The 23,669-nt window shown below is 34.9% G+C and overlaps 2 protein-coding genes across 2 annotated transcripts; both read right to left on the bottom strand.

Annotated features, from left to right (window-relative positions):
* Positions 1-21,674: 21,674 nt before the first annotated feature.
* Positions 21,675-22,086, bottom strand: LOC149580731 (uncharacterized). The gene has a single exon (XM_089814578.1). The coding sequence runs from the start codon at positions 21,916-21,918 to the stop codon at positions 21,679-21,681; it is 240 nt and encodes a 79-aa protein (XP_089670704.1). The 5' UTR covers positions 21,919-22,086; the 3' UTR covers positions 21,675-21,678.
* Positions 21,934-23,130, bottom strand: LOC149580730 (caffeic acid 3-O-methyltransferase-like). The gene has a single exon (XM_089805604.1). The coding sequence runs from the start codon at positions 23,128-23,130 to the stop codon at positions 21,934-21,936; it is 1,197 nt and encodes a 398-aa protein (XP_089661730.1).
* Positions 23,131-23,669: the final 539 nt, after the last annotated feature.

Here is a 23,669-nt window from a genome sequence, read left to right as displayed (position 1 = left end):
TCAATTTCCTACACATTATTTTCTCTCAATTTTTTGATATAAAGTTTATAACACTAGGAAATTTCATAGCAAGTTGACATAACCCTGATTTGCTAATTTTTTATTGCCACTTAAGAGCATAGTTTGGTTGACCATGATCTTGCACATACCCTTCTTCTACTTTCTACTACTCATAACAAGGTTGGAATCTCATAATAGGGTTTCAAAGTCTCCTAATAGGAACAAATATGTACTAAATGTATTTTATTAGATCTTAATAGAGTCCATTCTCTTACAAGGAATATTAGTATTAGTACATCATTTTGTGGGTATCATCCCCATCAGGGTTTTCCATTCGATCAAGGGTTTCCCTAGTGTTAGTGAATAGATTTTCACTTCAAAAAATGATCAACACATAATGACTCATGATTCCCTAAGAGAAGTGTAAATGCTACTAATAGTTGGATAAGTTATCATTAGATTGATAACTTTTCTCTAAATTGAGAGGTGCAACTCCCTTTTTGCAAGGTTTATAATGAATTTAAATGATGATATACTTTTTACCAAAAAGTACCAAAGGCACCAAAATCTACCCATAAACATGATGTAGATGAAAAGGGGTTTGAATATGGAAACAAAAGAAATATGAGGATCAAATACAAAGATCAAGTCTCTCACATGCAAAATTTATAATTCATTAAATCAAGAAATAGGTATCCCTTCTAAATAGAGCTTGTTTTAGAAATTAAAATTCTGGAATCAAGCACATGCACAACTTTATGAATAAAACATGATGCTGAAAATGATTTTAGTGAGACCAAATCTCAAGAAAATCTAAAGAAACAATGATGAAATCATAGATTCATAAACTATTACTCCATTATTAAATATTAAAAAATAAGTTGTACATTACACCTACTTAGAAAGAAGCCCTTCCATTACAATAAGAAATAAAATGGAAAATATCCCTTCCTTCAATAGCAAAGACTTCTGGAAAAGAGTCAAACTTGTGAACCATATGATCCTCCATGAACTAGTTTGAATTGATTTGAACTATGTTGAATTCACATGGACTTGAATTAATCAATTTTCACTTTGTGCATTTAAATTGAACCTATTTGATCCTTTTGAACTAGTTCAAGGTGGTTCAATATTTATTCTTGAATTGATTGTATCAACTAGAGCATCTTGAATGGCTTAACCAATTTGAACCATGTGATTTGAACCTATTTAAATCAGTGAATTTGTCCAGTGAACCTAGCTATATTTGAACTTAATGAAACTATGAACCTTTTGAACCTATTTGTACCAATTGAATGAGTTTGAACTTTTTCAAAATGGTTTTAGGCTCAATCTTGAGCCAAACTCAGTTTAATACAAACTAATTGGAGCAAAGGAAAACAAAATAATAATAATTTTAAAATAGGTTTGTAGGGAAAGTTCTAACATTGGCTCTAATTGCAAGACTTCTTTTTATGTAAAAAGAATAGAACTCAAGCATCTTTGATAAAGGATTAGTGCCAAAGAGCATTAGGCAATAGGCTCACAAAGAAATAGAATATATGGAGTTTCTTGCAAAGTGGGCAGAGGGGAACAAGAATGAACTAAAAAGATGAAATAAATAGAGACAAGGGAAACAACACCAACAAACCTCCTAAAATAGAAACAAGCCAAAAGATAAAATTAAGTAAGAAAGATACACCTAAAACTCAACAAGAATTTATTTACAAAAGGATAGGGTGAGAAGCCCACACCTTAAAGAATGCACTTGAGTGCTCATTCAAAGCCATTAGCTAGTTGGGAGAAGTATTTCTCGATGCAAAATGGTGGTTGATATGTAAGATGCACCATTCCAAGAAAATATCATGTGACATCTCTAAGAAGAGATTCAACATCAATGTGTTACAAAACCTTTAGGAACAACATACTAGACTCAAAGAGCCATTTTCCATTATAAACTTCAAGCTACAATATTGTGGAATTTTTTTGGGTAAGCTAGTTTATATCATTAACACCAATGTCTTTGCTCTTATAAAAATCAATTATTCTGCTAACTAGAGAATGGTCAGGAAGATGGATTGCAAGAGTATCTTCTTTATAATATGAATTTAGGTTTGCTAAAAGTCTTTCCTTGATGAACACATTACCAAGTTCTTGTTTAAAATGAAATGTCTCTAACATGAGATAAATACTAACAAGCTAATCCTTATATTCAACTTGTAATACTTCCATGTCAACCTATGTATATTGTTGGTTCCTAGATTACTAGTTTTTTAATAACCTAGTTATAAAAAAACATACACCTAGGGGCAGATAATGCCCATATTCAATGTACCTATTCAGACCCCATGACCAACTATAAGGCTATACTCCTTCTTCTACTTTAGGCTCTACAAGACCTAGGTGAGTGAACCTCAAATTAATTCATATTGTACCAGTTTCCAAAATCATATACTTGAATCTATACAAAGAAGATAATACCCTGATTCTTCTATTCTTATGCAAACAATCATGGATATGAAATAGCTAATAACATAACTCATGAACTTTATAAACTAAGTGAGGGAAACTCTTTTCAGCTCCTAAATAGAAAGGGGAAATACATTTTCTTAAAGATTTGAATCAACATAACCCACATATTGAACAACAATAAACATGCAATCTCCAAGATGGTCAGTCCATTATCCATTGGACATTAAATAAGTCAAAAAATACACAAGGATACCTAAGCTATATACCCAGATCTCAGATCTATTCATTCACCTTGCAAACATACATCTATCTTCAAAATGAAACTCATATTAATTAAATCTTTACATGATCCCTGCAATTATGTCAATGCATATCAAGCAATTTACTCAAGTCCTTGACCCAACAACAAATACACAATGGTATACAACTTCAAAGCCAAGATGAAACTAGACCATATGCACCATGTACATATATCACATAAACTTACAAACCCATAAAGATGAGACAAGGTTCAGATTGAAACTTTCAACAAAATTTTGTATTCATTTCCTTGAAACTAATACATCAAGCATTTGTAAAAAACACATAAAATACACAACAGATGACTATATTATCAAAAATACTTATAAGAAATTACAATGTTGTTCATAATAGATAAAAATTCTAAGAATGGTGGAAACCCATCTAGGAACTTTCTTAAAACAACTTAGGAACCAACCCTAGAAAATGAGAGAAGAGAATAAATAGGAAGAAATCTTAGATCACATCTAATGTTGCCATGTGTCCACTTGAAACTATCCCACCTGCTATTGTAGAAATTATCTCTTTCCTCAACCAAAAATCAAATCTCACAATTATTGGCACAATAAATGTGCAAAAATGTCTCATCAAAATGATGGAAAACCTTTTTAGAAAGAAAATCAGATTTTTTGTACACAACTTCACTCTAGAAGTGATAGAAATAAATTGATATGAATTTTTTGGAGAGTAGATGGATAACCATGGTAGAAAAAAGACACATTTTGCATTTATCAAGCATGGGAAACACCAAGAAGTGGTTGTAGATGATAAAAAATTTCTCATTATTAATGAAACATAGAATTGTGAAACTTTGCCTTACTCTACGTAAAAAGTGGATCACCATCATGGCTATGAAAATTAAGCATGAATGTTCATCATTCTTGGCATTATTGTTGCTCCCACTCTATGATCTAAGTAAATAAAAACTATATTTTCGGCCACCTTAGTCAAATCTCTAGCTAATTTCCTATCGAGAGCTACTTGTCACCATCTGATAGGTTGGACTCGTTAACTTATCACCCTCTTGCAACTTCATGGCTCTAACTCATGACCACACTTTAACTCAAGTGACCCTGTGACAAACCACCTTTCTCACCATTACACCTAACTATCTTAACCACGAGTTAAGTGTTGCGAGTTGAAAATTCCTTATTTTTGCACTATCAAAGCATGATTTTCTAATCTCTAGTTTTCCTTGTGACTAAGCAATCAAATGTTCTATGTGTGCTCTTATCACCATCTCCCAGTCATGGTTATTTCAAACTTTTCAGTCCTTAAGGTCTTGACCATGCAAACACCACCAACCACCCCTTCGTAACTATTATCCTTAAACTGTTGGTCAACCTTGTGACACGAGATACATCTTTAACTTGACTTCTTTCTCCATTATCATTGTCTTAGAAATAAATGTGCTTGTTGGCCATATTGACCTATGATTTTTTGAACCAATGCACACTAACCATGGTCATGCCTTCATCATGGTTTATCCCTTAACACTATTATTGACTATCACCATGTGAAAAGGCTTATCCTTATCTATCACGACTTTGTCACCCCTTTTCTTAATCACTATGCCTTAGATACAATGATGTGATAGCCTTGAACATTAACTACCCTAAATCCATTTCTCAAGCTCACAACTTAATATTTAACTCAACAATTATCCCTTACAAACTTGTGATTAGAGAACTTTGCAATTTTGCTACTCCAACCTTAGGTTATTTGTAACATTGTGCAAAGATGCAATGAGTCAAAATTTAACCATGTTGATCATTATTCATGCATTTGCAACTAAAAATCCCTTCTATTTTTTCCAACCTATGATAGTGTGATAAATAGTTCTTCACCAGTTTGCAAGCACAAAACTTTAACCATAGCTAAACCTTGTGATAATGTGATTTCAAGATTTTGCCACTTTACAAATTAAAGCTAGGTTTCTCTTAACCACCTAAAAACATGCGATAACCTTAAAAGATAACCACTACTATCTTTTGCATCCTTGTAAATATGCCTTCTAAGTTTATCTCACTAGCTTTCAATGAAGTGATAACTATTTAAGCTGAAATGCTTTTATCGACAAGAGAACTCCTTCAAAATTTAAAATAAAAGTTACTCTTAATTGCTAGCATTGTTGTGAAAGCCAAGACTTTGACTCTTAGATACTCATCATAACCTTGCAACTTGAATGCTTAATCCATTTCTTAACCCAATGAAAGCATGATTACATGTTTTTGCCACTTCACAACCTTAACCATAGTTTAGCAATAACTATAGGTCACCTTTAAACACTTGCCATCTTGTGATAACTGTAAAAAAATTACCACTATAGGAGCCTTTTTTTCTAGGCCCATTCATACACATGTCATTACCCCACTTCCCCAATTTAGCTAAAGTTTGATCATCTTCAAAATTTGGGGAAGTGATGATTGTCGATCATCATTTGATCAATGATCTTGAATGAACCTAGCTATTACTATGTTTACTTCAAAAACATTGAGCCCACAGATCCAAATTAGCACCATTTGGAAACTCATAAAAATGACTAAACCCACCAAGTCCACATGTCAACACCTCACTTCCCCACTTTGGTTAAACTTTGAGCACTTTTAAAATGCGGGGAAGCAACAACCATTGATCAAACAAGATCAAATGGTTTTGCAAAATTGACCCTCCTCTCTCCTAGTAAGTATCTTTCTCCAAGCAGGGTACACCAATCTATCACTTGCTCTAAGATTTTCCTTTTGTAGCCTAAATACTAAATCTAGTCCCACTTCATCCACATGGTGGCTTCTCACCTCGCCTCTTTCATTAAACTCAACACATCTTCAGAATCGCAGGAAGCGACAATCATCAATCATCATTTGATCGACAACTGATAACTTGTGCAATCTTCACTATTTTAAAACAAAGGAAAATGGGGTCTATCAAGATAGGTGTCACAAGCTCATATCCTTGCTATTTTAAAACTTTGTACAACTTAAAATGAAGGGGTACATTGATCATCTATCTAGACATGATCAACAGTTAATATGATAAACCCTCCAAGGGTTAGGGATTTCAAAAGAATACTATGCGGGCTGACCTAGGACACACCTAGGGTTAAAAAGGAAAAATGTGCAAGGTTACCAAATTTTCATGTAAATATTAAAAGAATGTGCGAAAACCATGTAATAAAGGGTTTTTAAAAAAGTATTTAGGACTTTATAAATGTTGGTGTAAACAAGTATTTACTTATTACACTTTACTTAAGTTTACCTAGGTCAATCATTATTTTATTATTTCTTAGGTGGGACACTTAGGAGTTTGCATACTCTTATGAGTTGTCATGTTGACAACACTAGAGTAAGAAACTTCAATTCAACACATGATGTCTACAACATAATATTTGCATGCTACACCTTTGTAGGCTTATCCTATCATCATCATACTTACTCTTATGCTTAATGGAGGATAACCCAATCCTAGTGGACATGTGCTCGATTGTAGGACTTATCATGTTGTTGATTCCTATGCATTCTAGAGGCTTTTATTCACAAACACTTCTAGTGTACTTTCATATTGAATGAATATCATATCATCATTCTGATCATACTCTTTTGGTCTACTATTGTGCTTGTGCTTGAGTTCCTTGGTCTTAGCTGAATTTTTCCCTTAATGCAAATTCTTACATGGTATCAGAGCTAAGGGAGATTCTCTTCACATAGTCATTTGAGACCATTCTTGCTTTGGCACCTTGACCTAGATCTAAAGAATCCATAGAAATTAGGAGTGTCTAGAGCCAAATTGAACCTTGTCATTATGTTCAGAATGTCAATTTGGTGGAAATTGACTATAAATTTACCTATATTCGGCTAAAGTCAATTTTGAGGAAAAATTGTTTTGCAAACTGGTACCCAAAGGCCTGATTTGCAAGTGCGGTATGATCTTTTATTAAATCTACAAATTTTATTTTTTAGATCTAAAATTTTATCCTTCTCTACCATTATTTCAAGTTTCTATATTTTTTGAATTTTTTTAGACTGTTGGGGCTGTAGAGAAATTTTTTTGTAGGTACCAAGCAGTGACATCCTGACATTGCATGAAATATTCTATTTTTTGGCATATTCCATAAGGAGTCGGTGATCAATCCAATTCTATCTTCAATTCTATAGTAGGCAGCCAATTTTTCTAATAACTTTCTAAACTCTTGCAAGTATATACCTCCCAGTGGTTCTCATATATCAGGTAGCTTTGTTGTTTTAAGACCACAACCCATAGTGTTTTAAACACCACTGTGTTCAATTTTACAATGAGAGTTTGCATTCTCTAGTGCTAATAAGAGTATTTATGTTCCTAGTGGCCAGAACTCTAAAATGACCACTGTCAATCCTATTCTCTAGGCATCATCGAATAAAGTCTAATATTGTAAATACTTCTGAAAGACCCCATCTCCAGTGCCTAGTTGAAATTTTCCATGTGGTACTACTATCTTCCCTATGAGTAGCCACTTGATGCCATACAGATACACACATAGTGTCCATGCAGTTGCCGCAAACCTCACTACATAGGTTTGAGTCACACCAATGTCCATGCTACCATAACACTAGCTCAGTTGCCAAGACTGCCATGCAGCACCAAATAGTAGGGCCACATTAGCAAATACCCACATCATCAGACCCAATCACACTACTAGCTCAGTAGCCACATAGGTGTCCAAGTCACTGCATACATGGTAGTCATACTGAGACACATGGGAATTTCCCTACAAAATCTATACTTTTGTGTATAGTCTGTGTGTGATTATGTTAATGGTGACATCATCAAGGGGCTAAGTTTTTGTTGACATCAAGAATTTGCTATCCTAAAATTGATGATCATTTGGCTATCATCTAGAGGCCAAATAGAATTGCTACAATAGTTGTTTGGCTGTCAAATTTAATGTTATCTTTTGCTGATCAGACCCATCTCTAGATTCATTTTTGATTTGATAGTCTGACTTTGGGAGGCCATATCTTAGTGATTCAGGCTCCAAATCAGGTGCAATTTTTTTCATTTTGGCTATAATTTTAGTGGTGCAGTTCTTTTTTGGTTTTGGTGCATGAATTTGTTAGAAATTACATCTTTTGGTGACTGTACCTATCCAATCCTACATTTTGCAACTTCAATTGCTCCATATGGGCTCATCTAGACTCAAAAAAAGGTTCTGTTTTTTTTTGAAGTGTTTTATTTTTTGTCCACTTTCTAGATCTAGAATCAAATTATAGGTTTGTATGGACAAAAGTATCACTTTCAAAATTAAGTCCTTTTCTACATTGTAATGCTTTTATATATCTTTAGAATTGTTGTATATGTGAGATACATTTTAATGTTCCAATTTTGAACTCTATAAGGATGTTGTAAAAAAGAAAAATCACAAGTCCACTAAGGCCAAAATTGGCAAGTGGCTATTGTAAATGCACTACGTATAAATTGCCAAAACCATTTTTCTTGAGGGAGGTGGGTTTCTTGATTGAGTGAAAAGGGGTGGTGTTTCTTGGTGTTGTATTCCTCTTTCCCTATTGTTTTCTTTCATTTCTTGCATCATGGAAAATTTTTAATTTTCAAAATTAACACCACATAACTATGCTACATGGTATATTAAAATGTGGTGTCAATTAATGCATAATCAAGTTTCCCAATATGTTGATGGTAGCCTTACTAAACTAATAGGTGATCAAGTATCTAAAAGTGAAATTAATGATTGGGAATCTATGGATAGGAAAGCCCTAAGTGATATTATGTTGGGGGTTGAAGATAAAATTCTCTATCAAATTGAGAAGTATAAGACATCCAAGGATTCTTAGGATGCCCTCAAAAACTTGCATGCTAAAGTGTCTAAGGAAGATGTTTACAAAATTGAAGATGATCTTTTTTCCCTCAATCTGAAGAAATTTGATTCTATATAGGATTTTATCATAAAAGGTGAATGAATTAAGAGCAAAGCTTGATGATAGTGGTAGTCCTATCAAAGATGATAGGTTAATCTATCTCATTCATAATAAGTTGTCATTTGAGTACTCCACATTTGTTTCCTCTTATAACACCACAAAGACTACATTAGGGGATGCCTATCAAAAAGGCACTTTTGATCATTATGCTCAACTATTGGATGAAGAAGAAAAGAAGTTGAAATCAATGGGGATTCTAAATTTGACCAAGTCTAAGGCATCGGTGGTCAATAATGAGGGTTCTCAAACTTCAAATAAAGGAAAGGGAAAGAAGCAGAAGTGGAAAAATAACAAACAAAAGGAAACATAAAAGACAACACCACCATCAAATCAACAAGGCAATTCTTCCTCGACTTCAAATAAGAAGGGGGACACTAATAAGGAGAAGAAAAAGTATACCTATTGCAAGAATTTGGGTCATGAAGAACATGAGTGTTATCATAAAAAGATTGATGAGTTGACAACCATCATGAAGAAACATAATATTCCACTTCCTAATGCTTATAAGGAGAAAGGATCTTCTTCAAATTCAAAGGGTAAAGGGAAAGCACTCATGGAAAATTCAAGTTCTTCAATGGAATAGATTCTTGACTCATGTGCCTCATATAATATGGGTTCTTCAAAAGGAGATTTTTCTTCATTGAAGCAGTCTAAGGTATCACACATCTTTGTAGGAGATAATACAAAAATGGAAGTTAAAGGGAAAGGAAATGTGGAGATGGAAAATGGAGAGTTCACAAATATCCTCTATGTTCCTAACCTAAGTTCTAATCTGCTCCTCAATTTACCAAATCACTCACCATGGAGATGGCAACAAAGTTCAATTCCTTCCTAAGTCAGTAAAGGTGCACAATCTAAAAGATGATTTAGTGGTTGCAATGAGGAAAGTTAATCATGACACAATGTTGTATTCTTTCTCCCACTTTGTGCCTAAGTCTCCTTCACATGATTTGTTGACTCAATCTCATCCACAAATTAAATTATGGCATGAGTAGTATGGACATCTTGCCTTCCACTATCTTCAACAAAGTTTCTAAAAAAACATGGTCAAAGGTCTGCCTACAATTAACTTTTCCAAAGGTGAATGCTCAACATGTTCAGTGGATATGCATCTAGAGGAGAAATTTACTAAAAGGAAATCTTCAAGAGTGCTAATTATTCTTTAGTTGGTTCACATGGTACTAGTAGGTCCTTTTGCAGTGACATTAATCAGCCAGGTTCACTACATACTCACTTTCATTGATGACTTTTCATGCTACACATGGATCTACTTTCTTCATTACAAGAATGAAGTGTTGGACAAGTTTCTAGCCTTCAAGACTCATGTTGAACAGCAATCAAGGAAAGCCATCAAAGTTCTAAGGATGAACAATGAAAGTAGATATGTGAACACAAGACTTAAAGACTTTTGCAAACTTTAGGATATTGATCTTCATAATCCACTAGCATTCAATCCACATAAGACAAATGTTGCAGCACTAAGGTTACAAGCTCTTAAGTCTATGTCAAGTTGCATGATACAAGCCAAGTCTCTTGATCCATCACTAGAAGTTAAAGCTATAAGTAGTGTAAATCACATACTTAATAGGTCTCCTCATAATACCTTAGATGGAAAGACTCCTTTTTAGGCATGGTGCAACAAAAAGCCAATTTTGAAACACTTTAGAGTCTTCGATTATCTAACATGGGAAAATATATCTTCTAGTGGATGCAAGGCACCACCACCTAGGCCTTGTACTTTCATTAGATATGAAGATGGTGTTAAGACATACAAACTTATGGATCCTAAGACACATGAGATTTTCATAGAGAGGAATGTTCACTTTGAGGAAAGTTCACCCAAATTATCCTCTAATCCTCTTTGCACTTCATACATTGTGGAAATTGATAGTGACACTAGGGATAATGGTTCAATAGATTCAAACACGTGAGGTACTATTGATAGTTGTAGCAAGAGGTCATGACGTTAGCACATTCCACATGTATATATTGCCACAGTGATAGGTCCAACACAGTAGGGTACACCTTGTCTTCCAGCTCCATCATCAGAGGATGACTACATAGAAGATATTTTAGGTTTGTTTTTGGAGTCATACATAGTAGATTTGGGAGACATAATTGATGATATACATCTTCTCTTTGATGAAGAAGATCCTTTTTCAGTTGTTGTGAGGGCTCACTCTGACCCTCATGTCAGTTCTCTACATGATCAATCTTCACAGGTTGATATGATTATGGATCCTTATGTAATACAAATGTAGGAGGTCTCTTTATCATTTGGGGAGATAGTAGATTCTTTGGGATAGGTTCTACATCCATCCTTGCTAGATTTGACATCATTCTTTCTAGTAGCATTAGAAGGAGTGACAGTTAGTATTGACACAAGGATAGTTGAGCATGTTTCAGAGGCATCATTGATCATCGGGATTCTTTCTACACATAGGGGAAACATCTCATATGTACCTATGATATTGTTTCTTCCAAAGGGGAGGAACATTATTTAACATTCCTAGATCAGCTTCTACATTAGAGTAGCTATCACTGATCGACACTCTACATTTGGGGGGGGACTACCTTGTCTATCTTCTTCTCTCTTTTATGGGGAGGACTTTTTATTCTTATGGGGTTTTTTCCTTCTAATTCTCTATTGTATATACTTGATGTATGTCATAATTGGGGGGGGGGGGGGTTTGATTACTCTATACATCCATGCATATCATTATTTCATCTCTCTTTTTGGGAGAGGGTTTTTCCCATAGGTTTTCCCTCTTTCTTCACTTTATGAGAGATTGAATTTCATTATGTACATGGGTACCTAACATGGCCTAGTAGCTAGGACCCATCATGCATTTCATCCTAGCTTTCATAAGATTAAGTGCATTCCCCTAAGTTGTAATCAAGGTGGAGTGTTGGTGTAAATAAGTATTTACTAATTGCACTTTACTTAAGTTTACTTAGGTCAATGCATTATTTTATTATTATGCATTATTTTATTATTTTTTAGGTGATACACTTAGGATTTTGTATACTCTTATGAGTTGTCATGTTGACAACACTGGAGTAAGCAACTCTAATTTAGCACATGGTTTTTACAACACTGGAGTTTTCATAATTAACTGAGTTGCCATGTAGACAACACATTTATTCTCACTCTTAATTTAGCACATGGTATCTACAACATAATTTTGCATGCTACACCTTTGTATGCTTATCCTCTCATCATCACACTTATTCCTATGCTTAATGGAGGATAACCTACACCTGGTGGACATGTGTGCGGTTGTATGACTTATGATGTTGCTAATTCCTATGCATTCTAGAAGCATTCTAGAGGACTTTATATACTATAACTCCTAGTGTACTTTCATATTGAATGAATATCATATTGCATTCTAATCATACTATTTTGGTCTATTGTTGTGCTTGTGGTTGAGTTCCTTAGTCTTGGGTGAATTTTTCCCTAAGGCAAATTCTTACAATAAAGTCTTCCTGTGTATTTTTGAAAATGTGAATAATTGAAACCCATTTTCAAGAACATAGGGCACAAAGGATATTATGGAAACAATAATTAGGGATTTTTTAATGAGGAATGAAATTTTTTCAATAACCCTTTACATCAAAAATACTTTATTCCTAATATTCATAAGGTATTTCAAAATTCTTTAGTTGGGTAAAAAATCAGGCCAACATATATGATGAGAAAGAAAATAGAAAAGTCTCATATCCAAATTGCCTATCAAAATGAAGAACTTCTTTTATTTTCTCACTCCTAATTCCTTCTTGTTTGTGTTGATCCATTGAGCTTCTTAGATTAACATCATTACCTAAAATTATCTTAGAGTCTTCAAGTGCAAAAGGATCAAATTCTAGAAAAGGAGAAGGCAATAACCAACTTTTACATTCAACACTTTAAAGAACATGTTCTTTTATTTCAGATCCATCATAGAGATGAGATGCCTTCTTAATATCTAGTTGTTGATCATGAAATTGAAAAAGAGGATTATTACTAATTTTAAAATTGTCACTGAATCCTATAGTTAAATATAATACATTTATACTACCCAAATTAGTTTTATTATCAACTTTTCCAGATCATTTCTTGGTTGCTTCAATATTATTTATATTCCCTTCTTGACATATAAAAGAGAAATTAGAATTCACAAATTTCTCCTATGATCTATAAGATAGATTATCTTCATGATGTTTGGCTGAAAATAATGATTTTTGGATATTATTTTCTACCCTCATTAGGTAAAACTTTAAAGGAAGCATTACTTCATTTCTTATACAACCAAGATCTCCATCTAATAAACATTAAGGCTGAAAATATGAGCTCTTCATACCATTGCCAACACCAAGAAAAAAAACTTATTTTATATGTATCTCCTTTCTTTTTCTAACTTGCACATAAGATGAAGAAGATCCAAAACTTTAATTTTCATGGGGGCTTTACCTCTGTTGTTGATTTTGATCGCAAGGTGCTAACATTTGTGTCATTGATAGTATAATATCCTTTTCTCCAATGACTAAAGAATTAAGAGGTACCATTTGTTTATTTTATAAATTTTCTTCTTATGTATTTGCTAAAACAAACGAATCTTTTTAAAGATGATCTTTGGTTATTTCCTGAACAAAATCATTAGTGGAATCCACGTTAGAGGTAAAATATTTCAGCCCTAAAGAAGAGACATGTGATAGAAATTTTTCATTTAATTTATCTTATCTTTTCGTAGCATGAGGTGTATGAAAGCAAGTTTTTGAATTAGCCAATTGTGAGACATGTTTTTCATCATACTCATCATGACGATGATAAGCTCTTGTTATGTGAGGAGGGCTTCTTTTAATCACATGAGGCATTTGAAAATATTTTTCATTAAAAACTATTAATTTTTTATAAAAAAGTTGGAGGTGTCAATTTTACTACTTTGAGAATAGGTTTCTCCTATATAGGTTTTGTCTTATGGTGACATCGTTGTTCATAAAGAAGAGATTTTGTTTTTAAATTTTCCATAGACTTTAACCTACATAGTATCAAAATCATCATTTATCCTAATAGCCTCCTTCTGTTCATCTTCTAGCCTTTACACTTTTGATCACTTCAACATAAATTTTATTTTGGTTTCCATGATAGCAATAAAAATGCTTAGTTGATTACTTTCATTGGGTTGACAGGTTGTAAGAATTTTACCAATTTATATGTTGAATCTATGACCAAAATAACTCATCAATTCATTCTCTTTTATTTGGATTTGAAATAATTTTTACAACTTACCAACATCAAGAGTAAGCTTAAACCTCTCAAGAAATTTTGTCTCTAGATCATTGTAGCAAGTAATACAACTATCTTGTTGATTCTAGAGCTAATTAGTAGCATTTTGAATGTGGCTTCTAGCAAACAATCTCACAAATATTTATTCTTCTTTTACACTATTGGCTATTTTTGCCCCCATTCAACCCATCATTATTAACCATTTTGAGAGATCTTTGATGGGCTAGATTCTTCAATATGTGTTAACACACTTTTTGGTTAGGTTAACATAGTGTGCTAACTTGGGTCCTTGATGTTTTGAGCTAGTTCAATTTCTTAATGTGTTGAGCTAGTTTAGTTCCTTCATGTGTCGAGTTGCATGTCAATGCAAATTTTTTGTCAGGGTTAAAATTTCATGTTAACCATTTTTTCTATTTTGAGAAGTGACTTTTCTTACTTCCATGAAATCATGAAATTGTATGTTTCCTCTTTGATCATGTATTGGGGAATGTGCTGATGAATGAATTAGTTCCAAGTGGTGCGTTAATTCCTTTAGTGCATTTTACTTACTGTCAGATTAAAGATCATCTATGGTTGTCACTATGTCGCTATGCAAAGTTGCAAGGTAGTTATTTCATGCAATATAGCGAGCACTTGTCATGTGGTGGTGGATATTTGTCTTGCTGGGAACCTTTTGATCTAATGGTTCTCATGTTTTCACACCCTTGTACCTTTTATGAAAATGTGATGGCCATTAGATTTAGATGCATTCTTTGGAGATTCTTCACCTCATCTCAGCCATCAATGGTTATAAAGGAAGATCTGATCTACAATTTTGTTTTATTCATCAGTTAGGGATATTTTTTGCAGCATCTAAGCTATCTGTTTCAACAAAAAGATCTACATCATTAGTTCATGCATTTTTTGGGCAGATCAAATTGATTCTACATGGTCAACACTATATTTTTGTAGCACGATAACTTGTGTGTTATCCCATCCCACATTTTCTTTGATAGTGTTGCAAATTTAATTATTGTGGTCATGGAACATTTCTAGGATTGATCTTTAATGTCAAACCAACATTTTGGACCTTGTTCCATGGTGTTAATGCATCTCCATGCCTCATTCATTATTGTGATGATCAGATCTTTTGGATTTGATTATCTTATAGCTAGATGCATTGATTTTGTTTTCTTCATATCACTATTGTATATGGAGTTGTTCCATGATCAAATTTCTTTTAGATTCATAGAATTTTCCTCCATAATCTTAAATGGTAGTTATTGAATTCAGTTTAGGGTAGAAAATATCTTAGTTATGCCTAATCTATAAAGGAAGATTTTGTAAATTTTGTTAAGGGTCAGACCCTCTCTATTTCTCTGGCATTGCTCTGGCTTGCTATTATAAATCCCCTTTACTTCTGAGCTGTATGAAATTCTACCTTATCTCCTTTAGCCATTGATGTATTGTGCAAGAATTATTTTCCTCTCATTGGTGTATTTTGGATATCTACAATTTTGCATGACCGTATCTCTCTAGCCTATGAATGATATATAAGTGAAGCAAATTTTCGTTGCATGATTTATTTTGGTTTTCTAATTTGCATGTGATTGTTGGATTAAAACAATTTTGGATGTGTCTATCTTTTTATGTTATGATGGTTCAAAAGTGTATATATGGGCAGAGATTGGTTTGAACACTCTATTTTGGTGCATCACCTCCTTAGAATAGATTGGGTAGATTTTGTTTCTTGCATCTCCTTCTCCCTTTTCCTCTCAAGAGTAGTTAGGTGCATCCTGATAGAAAAAGAAACCAACCTTCTCTAGAGATTCAACCTCACAGTGCAAGTCCCATAGTTGGAGGTCATTTCCATGTTACACAAGGTCTCTTGAGGGTCATACCTCAAGCAAGGGTGTAGACTTTTGTGACAACAATTTTTGGCACACCTAGTGGGACATAGATTTCAGCCTCATAAGTCTATTGGTTAGCCGGTTGCAATCTTATTCACTAAGAATTTGGGTGTTATTCTTAGTGCCATTAGTCTTTGGAGGCATTTATCTAACACCATGGTGACTCTAGTGCAAATCTACTAGTTTTAAATAGACCTAGTGCTGGTATGTAAAGATCATTCTTGATCTTTTGTGATTTTGAATTTTTTCTATGAAATTACAATTTTTATGAAACTCTAACCATGGACCCATTTCATAGAAATAGATATTATTCACCTTGTATCATGATAATACTATTCCTCAACCCTCATATTACCAGTTTCAATCTCAACCCCAAACTATTTATAGCCCTTCTGCTCAAAATTATTACTCTTCTCCTTCCCCTATTCCACCAGTCCCAACATCCATGTATAAAGAGCTTAAAGAGATGATTTTGAAGGCCCAAAGATAGATGAACTACCTACAATGGGAATTCAATGAGAGAATTGATAGGATGAATGCAAGGAGTGAGCAGATGGGTGCATGGAATAAGAAAGTGGATGAAAGCCATGAGTAATGTTGGACCTTGATAGGTGACTTGATGAGGTTGCAAGGTAACAAAAGATTCAAAGACAACATGAGGATATGGAATACTAGGAATATCTACAATAAGATGAAGAAGAGAGGGAGAGATAGAGAAATTTTGAGGAGAATCTTGGAAAGCAAGTTGCTGTAGCAAGAGAGGAAGAAATGAGACTCCAGTTAGCTCATTTTCAGACCAAAGAAGAAAAGGCAACCCCTTCTCCAAAATATGTCATTCCAAGCTTTAAGAAGCCCCTTCCATTACAAGAGCCTATTGTAGCTTCTCCACTCCCTATATGAAAAAATTGGTTGGGTCAAGAGCCTTCCACACCTATCAGCATTCCACTCTTTAAGGTTGGACCAATTGTGTGGATTGATGGTCCAAACATGGAGTTTTGGGAGAGTGAAACAAAGCCAACAAAGATATCATGGGAGGAATTATAGCCTATTGAGGAGGAAAAGGAGGTTGCTATTAAGAAGAAGGAAGAGGATCCAATCCTCTTATTTGAAGAGCTTCCTTCTTTTGTTGAGGAAGAAGAAGAAGAAAAGGTTGTTCCTTCTTTTGAGGAATAAGTCATGGCTTTTGAGCCTTTGAAAGAAGATGAGGATTTGTTGTTGGAGAAGGAAGAAGATCATTTTTTGCAATAGAAAATCCTCCATGATGTGGAGGATGGAAAAGAGAACCTCAAGGATATCTTTGATCTTGAGGAGGAACATGATGATATGCATGAGTTTGCCCCTCAACCTATGCATTTTATTGCAATAGAAAAAGAGGATTTTGATGAGGAGACTTTTTGGGATGAGCTAGAGATGTTTTCTTTGTCCTTGGACATGAAATAGTCTACTCCTTCATCAAAATATCATGTGTTGTAGTAGCAACAAGTGGAGAATCACACCATACAAGTAGCTCCAGAGGAAGTGGTTCATGAGCAACATGAACAAGAGGTGGAGATTTTTTTCTTCACAAGAAGAGGAGGAGCCACTTCCAAACCAACAGGATACCAAGGTTAGATATCACAACAATGTGTTCAAGGTTGATTTCTTAGACCTAGTTCCATTGAGTGGATGCCCCATAAGGCATCTAGCTTTGCAACAAATTAGTAAGTTGCCTCAGTCATGCTCATCCCACAGTATGAGGAAGAATATCATTGTTGGAAATGGAAAAAGAAATCTGTAAATAAACAATACCAGGAAAGAATCTAAGTGAGTAAATGCATGAAAAGATATTACCATAAAATAGGAGAGAAAGCTTTGAGCTCCAACACCATGAGACAAGATATTTGGAAAGGGGAAAGCAAAGAAAACCCCTTGTGACATTATGAATGAGGCATGAAAAGCCTAAGAAGAAAGAGAGAGAGAGCGAGAGAGCAATGGCTCATACAATATTTGAGAAGAGGAAGAAACCTCATTGTTGAATGAGAGAAGAGGGTCATCTCTTAAATAGAGATGAGAGAGAGGAGTTAGAATGTAACTCCCATGTCTATGAATGCCACCATTCATATGTGTGTGAGGCCAAGTGTGAGATTCCTCTTAAGGAGGAATAATCTAAAATTAGAAATTACAATACATATTTATCCTCACATATTCCACTAGATGACAAAATAAGATGTAGTGGAAAAAGGACAAAAAAGAAATATATTAGGATACCTTGGCTTATATCCTAATATATTATAATAATGAATAAAGGAGGTCTAACCTTGGTTTATAAACACACCAAGGAAAGATTACAACTTCTAACACCCCCCTTTAATCTTTACTTGGGGTAATTACATCAAAGGGTATTAAACCCATAATTTTTACAAAAAACTGCAACTGAATCTTCAATATGAAGTAATTTGATTGTCTTCAAGCCATATGGTACATTTGCATATCCAAGAGAAGTACATGAGTCCTTTAAATGTGGAAGCATAGACACATCTTGAAGAAGGTTCCTTGATGGATAACCTGAAAACAAAAACAACAAGAAAAATATCCACAAGTAGAATGCCATCATATATGCAAATTCGAAATCCTTTTGAATAAGGATAATAAAACTCTCATAGAGAAACAATGAGTAAAAAATGTTACCACAAAACAATGGAGATAACCTGATATCAAGATAAATTATATGCTCAAAAAATTGTCAACAAGGACAAATTTAGTAAAAAGCTTGATCAAATCTCTCATGAAAAGAATATTATACTAATGCACAAATGACCACAGACAAGGCAAACTAATGATACGTGCATCAACCTTGCATCAATCACGTGGATATAGACAGTCCACTTAATGAATCATCCCACTGCAAGCTAATGGGGACATCCCTCCATAACATGCATGACTCATGATCTAAGCAATAATGTATGCAGATCATTATCACATTAATATATGAAAATAACATAAAGGAGAGACATGCTGATCAAAGTAGAATTATCATGATTTGTTAAGATAATCAAAAGAATGGATTATGAGGATATAACAACATATTGCCTTCAAATTGGATCAAATCATCTGAATTTGGAGAGAAAACTCCAATAATAGTATCCTCTTCATTGAGGAACAAAATGGAACAACATGGAGGGAAACTTCATAATAATATTATCCTATCAAAATAGATAGGATCAAATGGAGGGAAACTCCATATAAAATGAGTGCACACCAATATAGGATGGAGGGATACTCCATGGGCCAGATAAGGAAACTATGTATCAGTTATACTGAGGGGACCTACATAGTTAACCTTGAAAAAATATTAAGCTCCCTATGCAACTCAAAAAAAAATCATATAAATCATGTATATCAATGGTATAAAACCATAAAGTGCCAATATGGGCATAGAATGATGCAATAAACACATAATAGTGCAATTATGGGCACATCAAAATATCAAAATGAAGGCAAATGGGTAAGATTACTCATAATCCAATTAAGTAAAATGATTTAAGGAAGATCAACTAAATATAGATATCAGGTATAAAACTCCATTAAGGGTAAACATGGATATGAAAATTGTAATAGCTGGTATATTTATCTTGGTATATATGTGTGCACCCATATATACTTGAATAAGTATAGTTAAAATATCATAGTATGAAATCATACAATTACAATTATTAAATGATAGCTTGATGCTAAAAAAAAATGATTTCCCCTTCTTCTTTTTTATGTAAAATTTGTTACAACTAACCCTACAAAAAGGTTAGTAAATAATGATAGAGTTCAGATCTGGCAGATAAGAATATACTAAAAAGAGTTAAAAAACTTTTCTAAAAAAAGCTTGAGAGATAGAATATTACACTTGTCTGACAATGAATGATTACCTGCCAAAAATAGGTTGACAAGAGGCAATGATAAAAAACAAATGATGCCTCTATCAAGAGCTAAAAAAAGAAAAAGAATCTTGCATGAAACAACCAGAAAAGTTACCTCTGAATCTAAATATAGAGAGATTAATCTGAATCCCCCATTGCAATTGGGGCAAACCATGTCCTGCCTGCCATCCAGGTGAACGATGGCATGGCACTGGTGGCATCAATACACAATTGACATCTCCGATCAAGAGAATCTCTGAATGATTTTAGAGGGCAGAGGGGGAAATGAGTCCCAAATCTGGCATAAACAATGGGCTCAAATCCTCTGCGCTACCTAAATGAGAAGTGGCGATGAAAGCAATCCATAAATACCCAAATAGAAAATTAGTAGAATTGGGTAGGTGCCATTATGCGTACTTCCAAGGGCAATAGAAGTTATCGCGTACCAAAATCTCTGGCTTGAACAATTGTACATGGATAACCATGAGCGTCGGCATCGGCACTGGTCAAACATTGTAAATACTCCCCCATTCTACCATCGGCAAATTGGATGGCATTTGCTGAGCTTTTCTCAATTGTAAAAATCTGATTCCGTTTCTCCATTTAATTTTCTTCTCTTTAAATATGCAGTTCTATCTGCATTTTCTGCCTTGTATTTACAGTTTCATCCTTCTCTCATCATCTTTTTCTATATTTGAGCAGGGTTTATACCAGGGAAATTGTTTTAATGTCTATGAAAGCTTAGCTTTTGAAGTCCAGTGCCTGAGATGGCAGCTTCTAAACCATTAGGAAAGGCAGGCGTTAGTGAGGGCTTGCGTGTCCCGAGACTGGTCGAAGGCCAGCGTCATGACCTCAGTGTTACGGTGATACATTTCGATCAGGAGCTGTTGAATAGCTTCGCACTCAAGCTCGACGGCTTGAAACTGTCCTTAATTTCCCTATCGGCACCTACTCAAAAGAAGTGGAAGAAATGAAAAAAAATATTCAAAATATGAAGGCTCTACAGCCTTGGGTTTGCTCTTGACAGAGCTATAGATTGGTGGAACAACAACACGGGGGAGGATGAAAGAACTTTGGATTAAATAATGCATGAAGCAGCTTTGTTCAAATTAAAACAGAAGAAGGTGAAAGCAGCAGGTGATTTGTTTGAACAGCTTGTCAGAAGCTCTTCACCTGTTGTTTGCGCAGAAGCTTTGACTGGGCTAGTATCTGCTACAGCTCATACAGATCCTGTTAAAGCAGAGGTCTATGAAAAACAACTCCCACCCCTGCCAGGTCTATCAAGAGTTGATGCGATAGCATTAGAAAAAAAAAAAAAAAAAAAACGCCTGGTGCCAATCCAACTATGGCTGGAAAACATCTTCGGGCTGAAGATGCTTCTAAAAAAAATGACTGAACTAGGAGAAGATAAGAATAAAGCCAAATTAAGAAGAAAATGCAAGGAATTTAGGTGGGCCTGGTCTTGGAAGCCTACTTCCAAGACCTTTCATGCGAATGGGTATGGAGGTGCATGGATTCATAATTAGGAAAAAAAGTTCAGTCAGGAATCATTATGGAAATGCATGATTGCTGCAGCTGCAAGGGCTCATAATAGATTGTGTGCAGTGGATTTCCCCTTTTATGAAATCCCGCAGAGCTAAAGAGTTGGTGAAAGCTTCAGGCCATGGAGTATGAGGTCAAATTTTAATTTCAGGCCTTGAGTCTCAACCTTTAGATTATCAAAATATTTCAAAATGGATCCACAAATATTCAAGAATAATCCCTTTTTATAATCTGAAGCATTTTCAGCTAAATGAAAACTGACAAAAAAATCCCTAAATAAACATGTTAGCCTATAATAGTCGAATCAAAACATGCTGGAATTAACATGAAATGAACAGTCTAAAAGAGACGAAATAACTAGTAGTAAGAACTCAAATAAGCAGATGTGCAACTCCAGCTAAAAGTAGACCCGTAAAGATGCTAATAGGGGATGGTGTAAAATCGTCTACTGCTACGATAGTTGCAGAGGGACTCAAAACAGGGGTTGCACCATTCGAACCAGCAATTGGAGATCCCACACCAGGGGAATCTAGAGAGGTGGTTGTGGGAGTTGGTGCAAGAGCAGCGCAAGAACTGAGCGGAGGGGTTTGGACCTTGCAAGCAACAGGCATGGCAACAGCACGAGTCTAGTTAATAGTAATGCCATATGAACTGCTGCTTGCCAGCAAAGTACAAAGACAAACTATATTCGAATTAACAAACTTCTTAAGCCCACTGCAACAATCCTTTGAAGGAGGTGTTGTATCATTTGTCATGATATAACTCAAGCACGGCATCAACTCTGACAGCATTATCATATCCCTGATTCCTCCTATTTCTTCTGACCAGCTGGACTTGCTCTGCCGTAGCTCTGGCAACACCATTTCTACCAATATCAATTTCCCTTCCTTTGGCAGAGCTTTATGACAATTTTTCAAAATTTTCTCGCACTCCTCGTCTTCCCAGTCATGCAAAATTATCTTCATAAATATAACATCTCCATTTGGAACGCTAACAAACATGTTGCCTGCAACGTGTTGCACACCAGCATAAGTGGGAGCCTCTGAGATTACTTCGGGGAGATCAAAATTAAAGCACTTGATATTGGGGAAAGAGCGGGAAATGGCAAAAATTATGGAACCATTTTCACCAGCAACGTCTACCAGAGTCATGAACTCCATCTTGCTGAATCCATCGCCATAAGCCGCTAAAATGTCTTTCACCAGGATCTTCGAATATGTTCCGATGGCCTCATTAAACAGCCTGCCAACCTCAGGCTTACTCTCGGCGAGGGAGAAGGCGACTTTTTCGTGAGCCAGCTCAAATGAAAAACTGCTCCCGAATAAAATGTTCTCGCCCAAACGATACCACGGTGAAATTAGGGTTTCATGAGTGTGCAGTAAAAGACAGGGAGCAAAAGTCCCTTCCTTTGCTCCTTCACTGTCGCTGTCTTTGACAAGCCACTTTGAAATAGGCGTAAGGCCATATTTAATGGCAGAATCTGGGAATAGGGTTTGGGAGAAAATGCCTCTAGTGGCCAAAAATGAGAATGTGCGGGATAGGAAATTTATGTTAGGTGAAGGGGAAGGCAAAAATCTGGCAATTTCCTCAGCAGAAAGTATCGATTCAGGTCGGCCCCTGGCAATAATGTTTGGAATTTCCAATTCCACAGCCCATTGAAGCCCTAGAGAGTACATAAAATTGAACATGAGCTTCCATAGATCGGTAAAACCTTCCAAATCCTGGCCATTCGGCTGATCAACAGAGATCACTTTTGATTCAAAGTCCAGAGAACCACAATGTGGGTTTTGAAAGCAAAGGGAAGGGCAATTTAGGAGAACCATGTAAAAATAAAACCTCGCCTCTTAATCGGCGTATAGAAATTTCAATAAATAGTATATTGTTTCCCAAGGGTAAAGTATTACTAGTGAAGAGCACAACCAAGCATAATACAGCCTCTATAACAGTTCAAAGTTCATGTAATGAGCCTTTTGGCTCCACATTATCTCTTTCAGAGTGGCTTATAAGGAAAACCCTTTGGCGGCAAGCCTTCCAAAGGGGGTTAGATGAAAACTAATAGAAAATAAGAAGTAACCTGCACAAATTAGAGCAAACAAAAGTTAATCGGGTTTGGCGGTAAACCAGCCAAATTCAAAAAAAAATTAAAAAAATTAATTTCTTCCAACTTAAGAAGATTAAAGAAGAAATTAGTGAAATCTCTCTCAAGAGTCTCCTTCGAATCGTACCTTCATGCAAACACTCAAAACAAAGATTAAACTACTCTGATACCATGTTAGAAATGGAAAAAGAAATCTGTAAATAAACAATACCAGGAAAGAATCTAAGTGAGTAAATGCATGAAAAGATATTACCATAAAATAGG

This window comes from Cupressus sempervirens, chromosome 1 (genome assembly GCF_028749045.1).
Source record: "Cupressus sempervirens isolate cs-2001-9-10 chromosome 1, ASM2874904v1, whole genome shotgun sequence".
Lineage (NCBI taxonomy): Eukaryota > Viridiplantae > Streptophyta > Pinopsida > Cupressales > Cupressaceae > Cupressus > Cupressus sempervirens.
This window is presented reverse-complemented; position numbering and strand designations above follow the sequence as displayed.